The 19,332-nt window shown below is 42.7% G+C and overlaps 1 protein-coding gene across 3 annotated transcripts in view; it reads left to right on the top strand.

Moving 5' to 3' along the window:
- sh3pxd2b (SH3 and PX domains 2B) overlaps nt 1–19,332 on the top strand; it is a 306,057-nt gene that overhangs the window by 231,245 nt on the left and 55,480 nt on the right. For 2 of the 3 annotated variants that reach the window (XM_041193213.1, XM_041193212.1), the window contains exon 7: nt 5,663–5,704. The exons of the other annotated variant lie outside the window; for it this stretch is intronic. In XM_041193213.1, coding sequence (XP_041049147.1) covers nt 5,663–5,704 — 42 coding nt within the window. The remainder of the gene's footprint in view (nt 1–5,662; nt 5,705–19,332) is intronic. 3 annotated transcript variants of the gene reach the window in all.

Below are 19,332 nucleotides of genomic sequence, written 5' to 3'. Positions count from 1 at the left end.
AGCCCCTAGCTATTCATAATCCATCAGGAGAATCTCTTTCCTAGTTCTACGTATGTCATTGGTAGCTATGTGGACCACAACCACTGGATCCTCCCCCTGCAAGTTCCACTCCAGCCCAGAGCAGATGCCCCGAAACCTGGCACTGAGCAGGCAACACAGCCATCTGAACTCCTGCCCTCAGCTGCAGAGAACTGTGTCTATCCCTCTGACTATACTGTCCCCAACAACTGCTACATTCCTATTAGCTCCCCCCACTTGAATGGCTTCCTATACTATGGCACAATGACCAGTTTGCTCATCTACTGTAGCCACCACTTTCATCCATACAGGCCCCAAGATCCTTGATAAAAACAAAAATAAAAACAAAAAAACTGCGGATGCTGGAAATCCAAAACAAAAACAGAATTACCTGGAAAAACTCAGCAGGTCTGGCAGCATCGGCGGAGAAGAAAAGAGTTGACGTTTCGAGTCCTCATGACCCTTCGACAGAACTTGAGTTCGAGTCCAGGAAAGAGCTGAAATATAAGCTGGTTTAAGGTGTGTGTGTGGGGGGCGGAGAGATAGAGAGACAGAGAGGTGGAGGGGGTTGGTGTGGTTGTAGCGACAAACAAGCAGTGATAGAAGCAGAATATCAAAAGATGTCAACAACAATAGTACAATAGAACACATAGGTGTTAAAGATAAAGTTGGTGATATTATCTAAACGAATGTGCTAATTAAGAATGGATGGTAGGGCACTCAAGGTATAGCTCTAGTGGGTTTTTTTTTTATTTTATATAATGGAAATAGGTGGGAAAAGGAAAATCTTTATAATTTATTGGGAAAAAAAAAAAGAGAAGGGGGAAACAGAAAGGGGGTGGGGATGGGGGAGGGGACTCACGACCTAAAGTTATTGAATTCAATATTCAGTCCGGAAGGCTGTAAAGTCCCTAGTCGGAAGATGAGGTGTTGTTCCTCCAGTTTGCGTTGGGCTTCACTGGAACAATGCAGCAAGCCAAGGACAGACATGTGGGCAAGAGAGCAGGGTGGAGTGTTAAAATGGCAAGCGACAGGGAGGTTTGGGTCATTCTTGCGGACAGATCGCAGGTGTTCAGCAAAGCGGTCGCCCAGTTTACGTTTGGTCTCTCCAATGTAGAGGAGACCACATTGGGAGCAACGAATGCAGTAGACTAAGTTGGGGGAAATGCAAGTGAAATGCTGCTTCACTTGAAAGGAGTGTTTGGGTCCTTGGACGGTGAGGAGAGAGGAAGTGAAGGGGCAGGTGTTGCATCTTTTGCGTGGGCAAGGGGTTGTGCCATAGGAGGGGGTTGAGGAGTAGGGGGTGATGGAGGAGTGGACCAGGGTGTCCCGGAGGGAGCGATCCCTACGGAATGCCGATAAGGGGGGTGAAGGGAAGATGTGTTTGGTAGTGGCATCATGCTGGAGTTGGCGGAAATGGCGGAGGATGATCCTTTGAATGCGGAGGCTGGTGGGGTGATAAGTGAGGACAAGGGGGACCCTATCATGTTTCTGGGAGGGAGGAGAAGGAGTGAGGGCGGATGCGCGGGAGATGGGCCGGACACGGTTGAGGGCCCTGTCAACGACCGTGGGTGGAAAACCTCGGTTAAGGAAGAAGGAGGACATGTCAGAGGAACTGTTTTTGATGATGCTACATTCAAAAACAGTTCCTCTGACATGTCCTCCTTCTTCCTTAACCGAGGTTTTCCACCCACGGTCGTTGACAGGGCCCTCAACCGTGTCCGGCCCATCTCCCGCGCATCCGCCCTCACTCCTTCTCCTCCCTCCCAGAAACATGATAGGGTCCCCCTTGTCCTCACTTATCACCCCACCAGCCTCCGCATTCAAAGGATCATCCTCCGCCATTTCCGCCAACTCCAGCATGATGCCACTACCAAACACATCTTCCCTTCACCCCCCTTATCGGCATTCCGTAGGGATCGCTCCCTCCGGGACACCCTGGTCCACTCCTCCATCACCCCCTACTCCTCAACCCCCTCCTATGGCACAACCCCTTGCCCACGCAAAAGATGCAACACCTGCCCCTTCACTTCCTCTCTCCTCACCGTCCAAGGACCCAAACACTCCTTTCAAGTGAAGCAGCATTTCACTTGCATTTCCCCCAACTTAGTCTACTGCATTCGTTGCTCCCAATGTGGTCTCCTCTACATTGGAGAGACCAAACGTAAACTGGGCGACCGCTTTGCAGAACACCTGCGGTCTGTCCGCAAGAATGACCCAAACCTCCCTGTCGCTTGCCATTTTAACACTCCACCCTGCTCTCTTGCCCACATGTCTGTCCTTGGCTTGCTGCATTGTTCCAGTGAAGCCCAACGCAAACTGGAGGAACAACACCTCATCTTCCGACTAGGGACTTTACAGCCTTCCGGACTGAATATTGAATTCAACAACTTTAGGTCGTGAGTCCCCTCCCCCATCCCCACCCCCTTTCTGTTTCCCCCTTCTCTTTTTTTTTTCCCAATAAATTATAAAGATTTTCCTTTTCCCACCTATTTCCATTATATAAAATAAAAAAAAAAACCCACTAGAGCTATACCTTGAGTGCCCTACCATCCATTCTTAATTAGCACATTCGTTTAGATAATATCACCAACTTTATCTTTAACACCTATGTGTTCTATTGTACTATTGTTGTTGACATCTTTTGATATTCTGCTTCTATCACTGCTTGTTTGTCGCTACAACCACACCAACCCCCTCCACCTCTCTGTCTCTCTATCTCTCCGCCCCCCACACACACACCTTAAACCAGCTTATATTTCAGCTCTTTCCTGGACTCGAACTCAAGTTCTGTCGAAGGGTCATGAGGACTCGAAACGTCAACTCTTTTCTTCTCCGCCGATGCTGCCAGACCTGCTGAGTTTTTCCAGGTAATTCTGTTTTTGCCCAAGATCCTTGATCCTATTGGACAATTGCAAAGGCTGAGGCTCCTCTACTTCTACCTTCTGGGTTCCCATACCTGGATCGCCCGCAGTCATGCCTTGCCGTCCCTGACCACTGACCAAATCAAAAGACACTATCCTAAGGGATGTGACTGCCTCCTGTTACAAAGTGGCTAAGTAACTTTCCCCCTCCCCAGCTCAGCCTCCATCCCAATGACTGAACTGAAGCTCCTCAAGCCGCAGATGCTTACTGCAGACGTGTTTGCTCTGGATCGCCCTGGTGTCCTGGAAACCCCACATTTTTCAGTTGCCACACATCACCTGCAGTGCCATCTTTATTATGTGTTAATTAATTTATAATTAATAAAACACTGCTACTCCCAATAACCTTTACTACAGCTAGTCAACCTTACTGTATCTAATAGAACTTTACAATTACTAATAAATTACATGAGTTTTGAAGATAAATGAACAAAATATTCACCAACCAACCACTTATCAGTTTTCCTATGATGTCCTCTTTGATTTCTCTCAGAATGTGGTCGTTCTGCTCTGGAGCCACAGACTGGACTGTTTTGAATTGGATAGCTCTTCTAGGTAGTGGTTACTGCCTCCGGGTCCTCTTTTCACCTGCTCTTCTAGGTGGTGGTTACTGTCTTTTCGCCCGCCCTAGTTCAGTCAAGGAAGAGTCAATAATGACTTGTAAAATAGTAAAAGAAAGTTTCTGCTATTTAAATGGAAAGCACTATTCCAAAGGTTCTGTGATCCTGTTCCAGATATTCTGAACACATTGTACTCCAATCTCTCAAGGAGGTCAAATAACAAAAAAAATTCTCGGCTAAGGAACAGATCTTGGGAAGAGATTGGAAAAGGTGATTTGTCATCGAATGCAAAAAGAAATACATCACCGCTTCATACACTAATTGAAGGCTGTTTTCTCAACAATGCTATGGGGAATGATAATTCTCATAAGTGCTTTGAAGCATGCCTTAAAATGGTAGCCATTCCTGCAAATTGAAGGCAATCTGTGACAAAGCGTGATAGAATTTCTGGACAGGATAGGCATGTAACAAATTATCAGAACATCTAGATCCAAGATGGGTAGTGCTTATCCAGCCTTAGCAACACAAATAAAACTCTGAGCGATCCAATAAGTTATATGTATACAATCAAAAGCTACAATGAAACCTGGGTTAGGAGATATTATTGGGTTTTAGAGCTATATGTGCTTTGTGTTCCCATTATGTGTTTGCTGGGTTTCAGTTGCTTCATTTTGTATTGTCGAGGTAGTCTCTGTGTGCATTTATGTAACAATTGTGGTGCAAATAAATTTTGCAGTTTCCTTGTGAAAACCCAGACTCAGGGTGTGACCTGACTGGAGTGAGGAAGAATAATGTTTCCTCTTCCTGGTCAGTTTCCTCTTCTGAATTGCAATCTAGGTTAAGCACCAGGGTAATGCAATCACCTTCCAACCCCAGCTTGAAGTGAGGCTCCCAAATGCACTGATTCAGTGGTTTATATATATAGACATTTATATACATATTAAGAATAAATAGGAACAAAATTCTGGCGAGAATTCCTATAGATGCTCCAAAGAAACCACATAACAAACATTTGAAATTGTATAATACACTAAAGCGGGGTGGGAGGCGGGTAGGGGTTGGGGAGGGGTGATGGTGGTGAAACATCTGATGGGAAACTTATTAACAACCTTCCATCTGTGTTTAACACTGCACGATGAAATGTTATGGTTGAATATGACCACATGGGAAATTGAAGTAGGGGAGGAATTCAACCATGTGGAGGCCTCAGAATGGGCCACCCCAATCTGAGGAGTCAGGGTGGATACTATCCAATGAGGAATTATGTTCATTTTCTTAAAGACATCGGGGTAATGTGGAGTACCAGATGGACCTCCCATTGTAGAACCTTCCTGAGTATCATCTCATTGAAATTAATGAGATGGAAATCAATAATCTACACTATCACATTACCATCTGTGGGTAATGGTGAATGTTTCCCCCATTAAAGACTTCATGGCAAGGATTCATTGACAAGGTTCTTTGCCTTATGATCAAATACATTTGCAACATTCGGAAAACAGAAATATACTGGTTTGTAATCTCAGCAGATTGTGATGTAATTTGAAAAATATATCATTTTCTCCATACTTTAGAAGTGAAGTGACCAACCATGTCATTCACGCCAACAGAAGAATCAAACCACAGAAAAGCACTAAAACTATAAAGCAAAGCAACATAAAATTCTTAAATAAATCCACAATTCTACTGAGATGAATCATTCAAACATAAATGAAAGCTAATCTGATAGCAAAAGAAAATAATATTGATACTACAGTAGTGCAAACCTTTATACTAGATGCATGTTCCCATGTTGCATTCTTCTGACTGGTCATTTGAAACTCAATCCTGATGTGTTTAGAGCGCATGTAGGTCATTGACATGAATTAAAATTAATATTCCCTTAAGAAGTGTTTCATAATACCATTGATAGAGAAAAAAGTTAACATGGTTTTTGTGTAACTCTTGTATGTACAATAAATGGGCTTTTTAATGTATCAAATGAATAGATCGACAAAACAGGCTATGCATTTTACATTCCAGTATTCCGTAAATTATACACACATAGGGTAAATTCTCCTCCATTGCGTATAATTCACTTTCTCAACATCTCAGTTCAAAACCTTTTTAAAAATGATTTCATTTTCCTCATGTGTACTTTCATTCGTTTTCCTTCATTAGGGCTTGCAATAATCCAGAGAACGACTTCGTTTCTAAAGAGAGGTATTAGAGAAACTCGCTTGGCCATAATTTAAATGATCCTTAACATTGCTGGATGGTCTTAAACTGTAATGATTTTGGACCATGCAGCCAGCTGATTGGCAGTGGATGGGGCCAGCTTAATGCTAAATGCGGTGTGGTTCATGCATGCTCAGTACCTTTGTATTGTTGATTACAAATGGATTAATTTGGGACTGAAAATGTTCTTTCACTGCATTCAACTTTCTTCTTGGTAAGGTTCACTCAAAAAGCTGCTACCTACAAAAGAAGGTTTATTTTTTACAATCTTAATATAGGTGCACTGTTATTCTAGTAATCATCTATTAACCCTTTCACTGGCACAAAACAACTTGGCTGGTAAATTTCTCAGTTCAGAATAATCAAAACATTTTGTGGCATATGTCCAATTGTAAATGCTTGCCAATCTCATTGTGTAATTAGTCTTTTTAAAAACCTAAATAGCAAACAAAAAATAGCTGGAATGTGATTTTACGGTACCACATCCTGACTGGAGAAAACAAGTGGCCTGTAAGAGGGTTATTCAACAGCAATGGATTTGAAACTACACTTAATCCAAGAAGTTACTTAGAGCTGTCTGCCTCACATGTTATCACTGAGTCCACAATTTTCCTTTCACATCACTTTACACAAAATTGTTGTTGTACATGAGCCATTGAATTGTGTTTTGAAACTGTACTTTGGACTGGAATTGAAAGACGGTATAATAGCCGAATATGATCATGGACTGATTTTATACAAATGGTGTATGATGAGGAAATAGGTAGAAAAGAGGAAGTTGTGGTAGAGCAAGGATGAGATTGCTTTTACTGTTTGATTGCTCATAGGTTTTGAATACCAAATTTCACTCAAACAATGCCTACTGCACTTAAGTTTCATTTATGCATTGCTTCAAAGTGATTTTGCAAAAAATACAGGTGCACACAAATTAAACAACTGAGTAATTGCTGTTAGTTCTGATTGTTGTTTAGAAGTATTCCAAGGGGAATGATAACTTACTTAAAAATGTCTCCACATTTATCAATGCATATTGTTTAGAATCCTGAGGAAAATCAGAGAATTACCACCAGAATGCAAGGTATCAGGTTCATTTACACTTTGTGATCAGTGCTGCTTCAGAATTGTGATGTGTAACTTCATTGTATTATTCTTTATTAAAATTTAGAATTATAGCTACCACACACAGCTTTTGAAAAGTTGTACATTTTCAGTTATTATGTGATAACTTTCACTGTTTCATCAGGTGAATGCATTGATGTATTTTTTTCAGATTTTCCCCTCTTCTTTCTCGAAGACTTATGCAGTAGTATAGTTCCACAGGTGTCACATGCCTACAGTATCTCAAAAAAAAACTTTCTTTCATCTTTGAATGAAGATAGAAATGTGAACACTAACTGATGAAACACGGCTGAGGTTCATTCTAACATCACCCCTGCAAGTACAAAGTGAACTCAGCTACATCAGCACAAATCAAATCAGGAACTTGCCTAATCAGAATGGCTCAGTGTCACACCGGGAGAAAGGATTTTCCCATCTATTGAAGAATGGATACCTGGTTACTATTTAAAACAATAGTTCAAAATTTGGCACTGGCTTTAAATCATTCAGAGAGGCCATTAAGATAACTGATGCATGAAGTGGAAGAAAAATGCACTGAATAAGAAGGGGGTGTTTTTCTGAAGTTAGTATTGAGACAAAGAAGAAGCATTATTTTGCAGCTGGTCAATGCTATTTCTGATGTGGGAGTAGTTAATTAAGACCAAACTTTTGGTCACCTCTCCTACCATCCCCATTGGTACAGCATCAATTTGTTGATTACACCTCTGTGAAGTTTATTTTATGTTGCAGGCCCGGCATAAATAAAAGTTGTTGACATTGGGTGCAGAAAGTGTTAAATCTGCTAGAACTAACACCATTGCTTTGAAGAAAATGTTATCAATAAGAAGTAAAAGTTACAGACATGTTTGTCACAAAAGTGAAAATGTCAGTAGAATAATTCTAAAAGTGCTTCAGAACAATAAAACACCCAACAATGGGACTTTGCCCAGTCTGTTTAAGTTTTGAGTGTTTAGTAAGTAGCTTTAGGGTTATTTTTGGCAAATATGTTTTGTAATTTAAATGATGGTGACAAATAATCCCTGCAATACATATTTTGCAATATTGCCTTTTGACTATGATATGACTATTGGCCAATATTAGACACAACATTGTGCTTGGTGAACTGCACTTCTGCCTTCAGTTTTCTAATTTGATTTTCCACAAGCAACCGAGATTTTGTAGAGCGCAAAACTATTTACTTATGAATAGCTCTATCAAAGAGCCAGTACAGGCATGATAAGTCACATGGCTCCCTCCTGTATCATTCCATTAATTAGAGTTGTGCTAATCTGAACCTCAGGTGATCCAGGCATCTCTGGGGACAGGTCCAGTAGGCAAGAGCATGGGTCTGACGAGATCTCAATATTGGCCACATTGTGCTATCCCAGATCATTCCCAGAATGTGGTTTGATCAAGGACATGACCAGAGATATGCTGAAATATGACTGTCTGACCACATCCTCTCCAATATTGCTCCAGAGAAGGGTGGATTGTATATTGCTTGTGGTACATTTGAAGTTTGTTTGAATTGGCTCTACCACTACTGGGATACCGTTCTTAAAAAAATCAACCACTTCCACTGCCCACCCCCACTTTCCTTTCCCGAAAGAAATGCCTTTTGTCAGAATGCAGCTCCAAATATAGTAGCAGCCTCAATATCTCCCTTAAGTGGTCATTCTTCATACCTTAACCTAGACAGTGAGCTTCAACAGGCTATTTTATCAAAGAGGATGTCTTAGCTGAGCACAAAACCATGCTCACCTGGTTCATTTTCTTTATTTGTTCACAGAATGTAAGCATCACTAGTATAGCCAACATTTATTGCCCATCCCTAATTGCCTTTGAGAAGATTGTGGTAAACCACCTTCTCGAACTGCAAGTCATGTTGTTTAGGTACGCCCACAGTGCTGTTAGGAATGGAGTTCCAGGATTTTAACCCAGTGATAGTGAAGTAACAGCAATCTAGCCCCTAGTCAGGATGGTGTGTGACTTGGAAGGGAACTCACAGTTGGTGGTGTTTCCTTTGGCCTGCTGCCCTGCCTTTTAGGCATAGAGGTCACAGGTTTGTAAGGGCTGTTGAAGGAGCCTTGGCAACTTGCTGCACTGCATCTTGTAAGTGGTACACTTCGGCAGTCTCCGCCGGTTTATGGAGGGATTGAAGGTTTATGGTGATGGATAGGGAACCAATCAAGCAGGCTGCTTTGACTTGGATGATTTTGAGCTTCTTGAGTGTTACTGGAGCTGCACTCATCCCGGCAAGTGGGGATTATGACGTCGCATTCCTGACTTGTGCCTTATAGATGATGGACAGGCTTTGAGGAGACGGAAGCAAAGCCAATTCCTGCAGAATTCCCTACGCCTGACCTGCTCTTGTAGCCACAGTATTTATATGGCTGGTTCTGTTCAGTTACTGGTCAATGGTAAGCCCCCAGAATTTGATGGTGGGCGCTTCAGCAATAGTAATGTTGTCAAATAACAAGGTGAGATGGTTAGCCTCTCTCATATTGGAAATGATGATTACCTGGCACTTATATGGTGCAAATATTACTTGCCACTTGTCAACCCAAGCCTAAATGTTGACCAAGTCTTGCTGCATATGGATATGGACTGCTTTAGTATCTGAAGAGTCACATTTGATTTGAGCAATCAACAGCGAACATCTCCACATCTGACATCATGATGGAGGAGAAGTCATAGATTAAGCTGCTGAATATGGTTGGGCCTAGAACACTATCCTGATGAACTCCTGCAATGGTAAACTGGGGCTGTGATGATTGGCCTTTAACAACCACAGCCATCTCTCTTTATGCTAGGTATGATTCCAACCAGTGGAGAGTTTATCTCTTGATTCACAAAATTGTTACAGCACAGGAGGAGGCCATTCAGCCCATTGTGTCTGCACCAGCTCTCCGAATGAGCATTTCATCTAGTGTGATTCTCCTGCCCTTTCCCCGTAACCATGCACATTGTTCCTTTTCAAATAATCATCTAATTCCTTCTTGAATGCCTGAATTGAGCCCACCTCACCACACTCTCAGGCAGTGCATTCCAAGTGCTATCCACTCGCTGTGTGGATACAAACAAAATTGCAGATTTGTGTTCCCATTGACTTCATTTTGCTAGGGCAGTTTGATGCCACACTCAGTCAAATACTGCCTTGGTGTCAAGGGCAGTCATTCTCACCTCACCTGAACCATGAATTCTTGACTCGACTCTACTAGCTGAAGATGATGCAAATGCTTTATCCTTGTCTTTTGCACTGGTGTGCAGGGCTCTCCCATTGTTGAAAATGCAAGTGTTTCTGGGACTTTGTTGTCTGATTAGTTATTTAATTTTTCACCACCATTCACAATTGGATATGGCAGGACTGCAGAGCTTTGATCTGATCCCTTGTTTGTGGGATCCATTTAGCTGTGTCACTATGGCTGCTTCCACTATTTAGCATGCCTGGAGTCCTATATTGTAACTTCACCAGTTTGGCACTTAATTTTTAGGTATGCCTGGTGCTGTTTCTGGCATAGTATCATAGAATGGTTCCATACCAAAGAAAGCCCTGTGGCCCTTCATGTCCATACCAGCTCTCTGCAAGTGCAACTCAATTTGTCTCTCTCCCCACCCTTTCCCCATAACCCTGCAATTTTTTTCTCTGAAGATAATTATCCAGTTCTCTTTTGAAAACCTCTATTGAATCTGCCTCCATCACACCTTCAGGCAGTGCATTCCAGATCCTAAACACTTGCTGTGTAAAAAAGCTTTTCTTCATGTCACCATTGGTTCTTTTGCCTTCATTCACCTTAAATCGGTGTCCTCTGGTTTGTGAACTTTGCAAGTTGGGGACAGTTTGTTCCTATTTACTCTGTCTGCACCCCTCATGATTTCAAACAACACTATCAAATCTTCTCTCCACTTTCTCTCCAACAAGAAAAGCCCTAGTTTCTGCAATCTATCCATGTAACTGAAGGTCCTCCATCTTGGAACCAATCTTGCAAACATTTTCTGCACCCTCTCTAAAGCCTTCACATCCTTCCTAAAGTGTGCTACCCCAGAATTGGGCACCATTCTCCAATTGAGGTTCAACCAGTGTTTTATGAAAGTTCACCATAATGTCCTTGGTTTTGTAATATATGCCTCTATCTCTAAAGCCCAGGATCCGTATTCCTCATTAACCACTTTCTCAACCTGTGCTACTACTTTCAAAGATTTGTGCACATACAACCCATGTCCCTCTGCTCCTGCATCGCCTTATGAAATGTATTCTTTATTTTATATTGTCTCTCCTTATTCTTCCAACCAAAATGTTTCACTTCACACTCCTCTCTGTTAAATTTCATCTGCCACATGGCTGCCTATTCCATCAGACTGTCTATGTCCTCCTGGAATCCATCACTATCCTCCTCACAGTTCACAAAACTTCCAAGTTTCGTGTCATTAACAAATTTTGAAATTGTACCCTGCACACCTAACTCAAGGTCATTAATATAGATCGAGAAAACCAGTGGTCCTAGTACTGACCCCTGTGGAACCCACTAAACACCTTCTGCTTGTCCAAAAAATAAGAATCATTCAACACTACTCTCTGTTTCTTGCCACTCAGTCAACTTTGTATCTATGTCCCTTTAATTCCATGGATTTTGACTTTGTTGACAGGCCTGTTATCTGGTACTTCGTCAAATATTATTTGGACGGCTGTGTACACCACATCAACTGTATTATCCTCTTCAACCATCTGCTACTTCATCAAAAAACTCAAATCAAGTTAATTAGACACAGTTTGCCTATAAAAAAATCCGTCCTGGCTTTCCTTAATTAATTGTTCATTTGTCTAATTGGCTGTTATTTTTGTCCTTGATTATCATTTCTAAAATCTTTCCCACCACCAAAGTTAAACTGGCTGGCCTGAGGTTGCTGAGCTTATCCTTACTTCCTTTTTTAAACAAGGGTGCAAAATTTGCAGTTTGCCACACCTCTGGGACTACCCTTGCATCTAAAGAGGATTGGCAGATTATGGCCAATGTCTGCAATTTCCATCCATACTTCCCTTCATATCCTTGGATGCATCTCATCTGGTCCTGGTGACTTGTAAGTACAGCCAGTCTTTCAATACCTTCTGTCATCAATTTTTAATCTATCCACTGTTTTAACTACCTACTGTTTCACTATGATCTAGATGCAACTTCTTCCTTGGTAAAGACATATGCAAAGTACTTATTTACTAATGAGCCATGCCCTCTCCTGCCATGCATTGCTTCACATTTTGGCCCCATCCCTTCCTTTATTACCCTTTTGCTATCTATATGCCAATGGAAGACTTCTGGATTCCCTTTTATGTTAGCTGCCAGTCTCTTCTCATACTCTCACTTTGTTTTTTCTTATTATTTCCATCTGAACATTTTATATTCAGCCTGATTCTCACTTGTATATTTTGCTTCATCTTACTTTCTATTTCTTTATTCATCTGGGGAGCTTTGTTGTTTTTTGTGTTACCTTTCCCCCTTGTGGGAATGTACCTTGTCTATAACCAAAACCATCTCCCCTTTAAAAGCAGTCCTTTGTTCCTTAACAGTTTTTCTTCTGCCATTTTTTGTTTCCAATTTACTTGAGCCAAATCCATTCTCATCCCACTGTAATTGGTCCTGCCCCACATAGTTATATTTGCCCTCAGTAGGTCCGTGTCCTTTCCATAGCTAATCCAAACCTTATGATACTGTGATCTCTTTTCCCTGACTGTTCCCCTACAGTCTTTTTATTCTCTTAACCCACCTCATTCCCCATACAGAACCAGATACAGCAATGCCCCCTTCCTTGGTGGGCTGGAAGCATACTGATTTAGAAAATACTCTTGAACATTATTATTCCAGCCTATGTTAGAATAATTAAACTCCTCCATTATAACTACATGATAGATTTTTTCACCTCCCTATAATTTATTTGCAAATTTGTTTCTCTATACCTTTCCCTTTAGTTGGTGGCCAATAGAACACACACACTAATGTAATTGTGCCTCTATTGTTTCTTAGCTCAAATTGAATGCTTTCCTAACCCTAACTCCTTATTGAACTCCTTATTGAACTAGCATTGTTCCTCTCAATTGATGATAATGGTAGAGTGAGGGATATGTCGGGCCTTGAGGTTACAGATTGTGGTTAAATACAAAAGAGGCTAACAAAAGAAGTTAAACAGTGCATTAGATTAAAGGAAATGGCTTATAATGTTGCCAGGAAATGTGGTATGTGTAAAGATTGAGGGCAGTTCAGAATCCAGCGAAGGATGACCAAGAAACTGAAAAGACGATATGAATGCAAGCTAGCGAGTAACATGAAGATGGACTGTAAAAGCTTCTTTAGGTATGTGAGGATGTTACTTGTGGCATAGATAAAGGAGAACCAGTGGCTGTTGTGCATCCACATGTGAGGTTAGTAAACAAAATTAGAGCACATGGGATTGAGGGTGGTATGCTGCTATGGATTGAGAATTGGGTAACAGACAGAAAACAGAGAGTAGGAAACACGGGTCATTGTCAGGATGGAAGGCTGTTTGTTACTAGTGGGTTACCGCAAGGATCAGTGCTTGGGCCACAGCTGTTCACAACCAATATAAATGATTTGGATTTGGGGACTAAATGTTCTATTTCCATGTTTGCTGATAACACAAACTAGGTGGGAATTTGAATTGTGAGGAAGATGCAAAGAGGCTTCAAGGGGATTTGGACAGGCTAAGTGAATGGGCAAGAGCATGGTGGATGAAATATAATGTGGATGTGTGAAGTTATTCACTTTGGTAGGTAAAACACAAAGGTAGAGTATTTACTAAATGGTGAGAGGTTGTTGTCCAAAGGGATCTGGGTGTCCTGTTCATGAGTCACTAAAAGCTAGCACCAGATGCAGCAAGCAGTGAGGAAGGCAACTAGTATTTTAGCTTTCATCGTGAGGGGATTTGAGTACAGGAGTAAAGATGCCTTGCTGCAATTGTATAGAGCCTTGGTGAGACTGCATCTGGAGTATTGTGTACCTCTTTGGTTTCCTTATCCAAGGAAGGATGTACTTGCCATAGAGGAAGTGTAACGGAGGTTCGCCAGATTAATCCCTGGGATGGCGGGATTGTTTTATGATGAGAGATTGAGGAAGCTGGGCCTGTATTCTCTAGAGCTTCAGAAAATGAGAGATGATCTCATTGAAACTTACAAAATCCTTACAGGACCTGACAGGGTAGAACTTTCGATAGGCTGTTTCCCCTGGCTGGTGAGTTTAGAACCAGGGGACAGTCTAAGAATAAGGGGCTGGCTATTTAAGACTGAGTTGAGGAGGAATTTCTTCTCGTAGCCAATGGTAAATCGTTGGAATCCTCTACCCCAGAGGGCTGTGGAAGCTCAGTCATTGAGCATGTTCAAGACAGAAATTGATAGATTTCTGGACACTAATGACATTAAGGGATATGGGGCAGAATCTTCGGCTCAGCGAGTGGAGGCGGGGCCTGCTCACAGGAACGTAAAATGACACGTGGTGACATCGGGCGTGCCTCCTGATGTCACCGTGCGCCATTCAGATTTTCAGTTTGGCGGGCGTGCACCCGAGTCGGCTGCGCGCCCGCTGAACTGTCAAAGGCCTATTAAGGCCAGTTAACGATCAATTAAAACAATAAACCGAGCTGCCCGTCCAACCTTAAGGTTGGCAGGTGAACAGCCCAGGTGGCCTTCACATTTTTCATGGAACCTCATCCACGCGCGGGATGAGGTTTCATGAAGGTTTTTAAAGATTTGAAATTTTTTTTAATAAAATTCGTAGACATGTCTCAGCTCATGTGACACTTTCACATGAGAGGACATGTCCTAAAAATTTTTCTTTTCCTTAATTAAAATTTTTAAACTTGAACTAATCTCCCTGAGACAGCTCTGTGCCTCAGGGTGATGTCTGCGTGCAAAAGAGCGCAGGCCCCAACTCAGGCAACTCTCCCCAGGCCCACACAGGGAGCGCTCAGCGCTTTCAGGTGCACATCACGCTGGGTGGGCCTTAATTGGCCCACCCCCCCCAAAATAAAATGGCGGTGCCCAGCCGATCACGGGCACCAATCGGCCACATGCATGCTCGTACCCGTTCCCCCACAACTCCCCCCAACAGGGAGAAAATTCTCTTCATGATGATGGTGGGGAAAATGGCACAAGAGGCAGATGATCAACCATGATCTGTTTGAATGGCAGAGCAAGCTTGACAGGCCGGATGGCCTACTGCTGTTCCTATTTCCTTTGTTCCTATAATTCTACTACTGCTGATGGTGCGTAGCACCTCATAGATGTCCAGTTTTGAGGATGCGTCTGGAGTCACATGTAGGCCAGATTGGGTGAGGACTGCAGATTTCATTCCCTGAAGTACCAGATGAGTTTTTGTGACAATCTGGTAGTTTCAGAATTATCATTACTGATTCTAGATCTATGAACTCATTGAATTTAAATGGCATGGTGGGATTTGAACTTATGCCTTTAGAGCATTAATCAAGGTAGCTGGAATACTAGTCTTGTAACATTACCACTATGCTACTGTCCACAAACACACTTAATCCAGCTGGAACCTTTAGGTACCATCAGGATTGAGAAACCTGACTGATTCTACCTCCTATCCATCCATCCCACACTTCCTAGCCCTAGGATACTGAGGCTAATATTAGTACCCTGACTTCTAACCTGAATGAAATAAAAATGAGCATAATTACAGTATAGCATTGAATTAGTCTTGCTAAAGCAATACATTATGGTTATTTACAGTACAATTAGGCTTCACTTTTGTTAGCTTGCCTCCATACTCAACCATGTATATTTACACATATTAGATCCACTTGCAAAAAGCATGCAAGTGTCAGTTGATCCCACTGTAACTTCAGTACAAATACTCTGGCAGAGATAAGCTGAAAGGATTAAACTCCCCTTGTATTGCCGTTGGATATTGTTGCATATGTTTTCATTTAAATTTTAAAGCAGGCATTGGACATTTGGTTATGACTCAGATGCTTGATTGAGAGCAGACATACATTTTTCCACAGAAAACATGTGTCTGCCTCATGACTTCTTGTCCTGATAATTGCCGGGTAGCAATTTTTAAAAACTAATTTCCATCTCCGTTTCTCTTTTCCATAGTATTATACTGTTTTGGGGTATCAACTGTACATTTTTTTTTAAAATCATTAACATTTGCCAAACGTGTGGGATTAAGATTCACTGGTGTCCATTTTACCACAAGGCTAACACAAATGATTCCCCATTTCCATATAACGTTAAATGATTACAAAAACCATGAGAAATACATGCACCTTTTCTTCTATTTCTGAAAGGTGCTAACTTACTGGGCTATATATTATGGATGCTGGCACTCTCAGCACCTGGTCAGAATTTGCATGTGATGAGGTAGGTTTTGATGCAAAAATGTATTTCGCTGGCTGGCCAGCATTTATTGCCCACCCACCTTTGCCCTTGAGAAAGTGGTGGTGAGCTGCCTTCTTGAACTGCTGCAGTCCATGTGGTGGTAGGTACACCCACAGTGCTGTTAGGAAGGAAATTCCAGGATTTTGACCCAGCGACAGTGAAGGAACGGCGATATATTTCCAAGTCAGGATGATGAGTGACTTGGAGGGGAACTTCCAGGTGGCGGTGTTCCCATCTATCTACTGCCCTTGTCCCTCTAGTGGTAGTAGTCATGGGTTTGGAAGGTGCTGTCTAAGGAGTCTTGGTGAAGTCCTGCAGTGCATCTTGTAGATGGTGCACACTGCTGCTACTGTGCGTCGGTGGTGGAGGGAGTGAATGTAGTGGATATGGTGCCAATCAAGCGGACTGCTTTGTCCTGGATGGAGTCCAGCTTCTCAGGAGCTGCACTCATCCAGGCAAGTGGGAGTTTTCCATCAGACTCCTGATTTGTGCCTTGTAGATGGTGAACAGGCTGTGGGGAGTCAGGAGGTGAGTTACTTGTCGCATGATTCTTAGCCTCTGACCTGCTCTTGTAGTCACAGTATTTATATGGATAGTCCAATTCAGTTTATGGTCAATGGTAACCCCCAGGATGTTGACAGTGGGGGATTCAGTGATAATAATGCCATTGAACATTCAGAGGCGATAGTTGGATTCTCTCTAGTTGGAGGTTGTCATTGCCTGATACTTGTGTGGCGTGAATGTTACTTGCCACTTGTCAGCCCAAGCCTGGATGTTATCCAGGTCTTGCTGCATTTGGACATGGACTGCTTCAGTATCTGAGGAGTCGTGAATGGTGCTGAACATTGTGCAATCATCAGAGAACATCTCCACTTCTGACCTTATGATGGAAGGAAGGTCATTGCTGAAGCAGCTGAAGATGGTTGGCCCTAGAACACTACCCTGAGGAACTCCTGCAGTGATGTCCTGGAGCTGAGATGACTGACCTCCAACACTGACAACCATCTTCCTTTGTTCTAGGTATGACTCCAACCAGCAGAAAGTTTTCCCTTTCCCCCTGATTCCCATTGACTCCAGTTTTGCTAGGGCTCCTTGATGCCACACTCAGTCAAATGCTGCCTTGATGTCAAGGGCAGTCACTCTCACCTCAGCTCGGGAGTTAAAATTTTTTGTCCATGTTTGAACCAAGGCTGTAACGAGCTCAGGAGCTGAGTGACTTTGGCGGAACCCCAACTGGGCTTCAGTGAGGAGGTTATTGCTAAGCAAGTGATGCTTGATAGCACTGTTGATGACCCCTTCTAATACTTTACTGATGATCACGAGTAGACTGATGGGGTGGTAATTGGCCAGGTTGGATTTGTCCTACTTTTTGTGTACAGGACGTACCTGGGCAATTTTCCACATTGCCGGGTAGATGCCAGTGTTAAAGCTGTACTGGAACATCTTGACTAGGGGCGCGGTAAGTTCTGGAGCACAAGTCTTCAGTACTATTTCCGGATTGTTGTCAGGGCCCATAGCCTTTGCATTATCCAGCGCCTTCAACTGTTTCTTGATATCACTTGGAATAATCAAGTTGACTGAAGACTGACATCTGTGATCCGGAGGAGGCCGAGATGGATCATCCACTCGGCACTTCTGGTTGAAGATTGTTGCGAATGCTTCAGCCTTATCTTCTACACTGATGTGCTGGGCTCCTCCATCATTGTGGATGGGGATATTTATACCTCCTCCAGTGAGTTGTTTAATTGTCCACCACCATTCGTGACTGGATGTGGCAGGACTGCAGAAATTATATCTGATCCATTGGTTGTGGGATCACTTAGCTCTGTCTATCACTTGCTGCTTATGGTGTTTGGCATGCAAGTAGTCCTGCCTTATAGCTTCACCAGGTTGACACCTCATTTTTAGGTGTGCTGTTCCTGGCATGCCCTCCTGCACTCTTTATTGAACCAGGGTTGATCCTCTGGCTTGATGGTAATGGTAGAATGGGGGATATGCCGGACCATAAGGTTACGGATTGTGTTCGAATACAATTCTACTGCTGCTGATGCCCCACAGTGCTTCATGGATGCCCAGTCTTGAGTTGCTAGATCTGTTTGAAATCTACCCATTTAGCATGATGGTAGTGCCACACAACACGATGGAGAGTATCGTCTGCACAATAACTGTGCAGTGATCACTCATACCGATACTGTCAAAGACAGATGCACCTGCGACAGACAGGTTGGTGAGGGTGAGGTCAAGTATGTCTTTCGCTCTTGTTGGTTTCCTCACCACCTGCCGCAGACCCAGCCTAGCAGCTATGTCTTTTAGGACTCTACCAGCTCGATCAGTATTGGTGTTACTGAGCCACCCTTAGTGGTGGACATTAAAGTCCCGCACCCAGAGAGCAGTCTGCGCACTTGCCACCCTCAGTGCTTCGTCGAAGTGATAGTCAACATGGAGGAACACTGATTTATCAGCTGAAGGAGGGCAGTACGTGATAAGCAGCAGGACGTTTCCTTGCTCAAATTTGACCTGATGTCATGAGACTTCATGAGGTCCAGAGTTGATGTTGAAGACTCCCAGGGCAACTCCCTCCTGACTGTTTACCACTGTGCTGCCACCACAGCAGGTCTGTCCTGCTGGTGACGGTGGAGTCTGGGACATTATCTGTAAGGTATGATTCCGTGAGGATGGCACATGTCAGGCTGTTGCTTAACTAGTCTCCCATCGAAACTGCAAAGTGCTTATTGTGATTCAGAGAGCCTGGTGGTGCCTGAATGAATGAAAGATCATTTGCAAATTGTCCAGATTACAATTTAATTGGGGAAACCCACAGTGAAAATGTATGGAATCCCTCCTGATCTTTCTGAAGTTTTTATTTTGTAATTTTCATTGGCTTTTCTGGCTGTCAACTACAGTTGATAATGCAACAACGAACCTTTACTCATTTTGCTTTTATCTGACATATTGTGATAAAGTAAGATTCTCACATGTGAGGTGGTAGCCAGCATTACGAAACAAACACAGAATAGGAAATGCCCGTTTATAATCACTAAACTTTTAACCGATCATAACTTCAATTTTGTGTATTTTTGCTTGTATCCCATATTGTCATGTGAAT

The sequence above is a fragment of the Carcharodon carcharias genome, chromosome 8 (assembly GCF_017639515.1).
Source record: "Carcharodon carcharias isolate sCarCar2 chromosome 8, sCarCar2.pri, whole genome shotgun sequence".
Taxonomy (NCBI): Eukaryota; Metazoa; Chordata; class Chondrichthyes; order Lamniformes; family Lamnidae; genus Carcharodon; species Carcharodon carcharias.
This window is presented reverse-complemented; position numbering and strand designations above follow the sequence as displayed.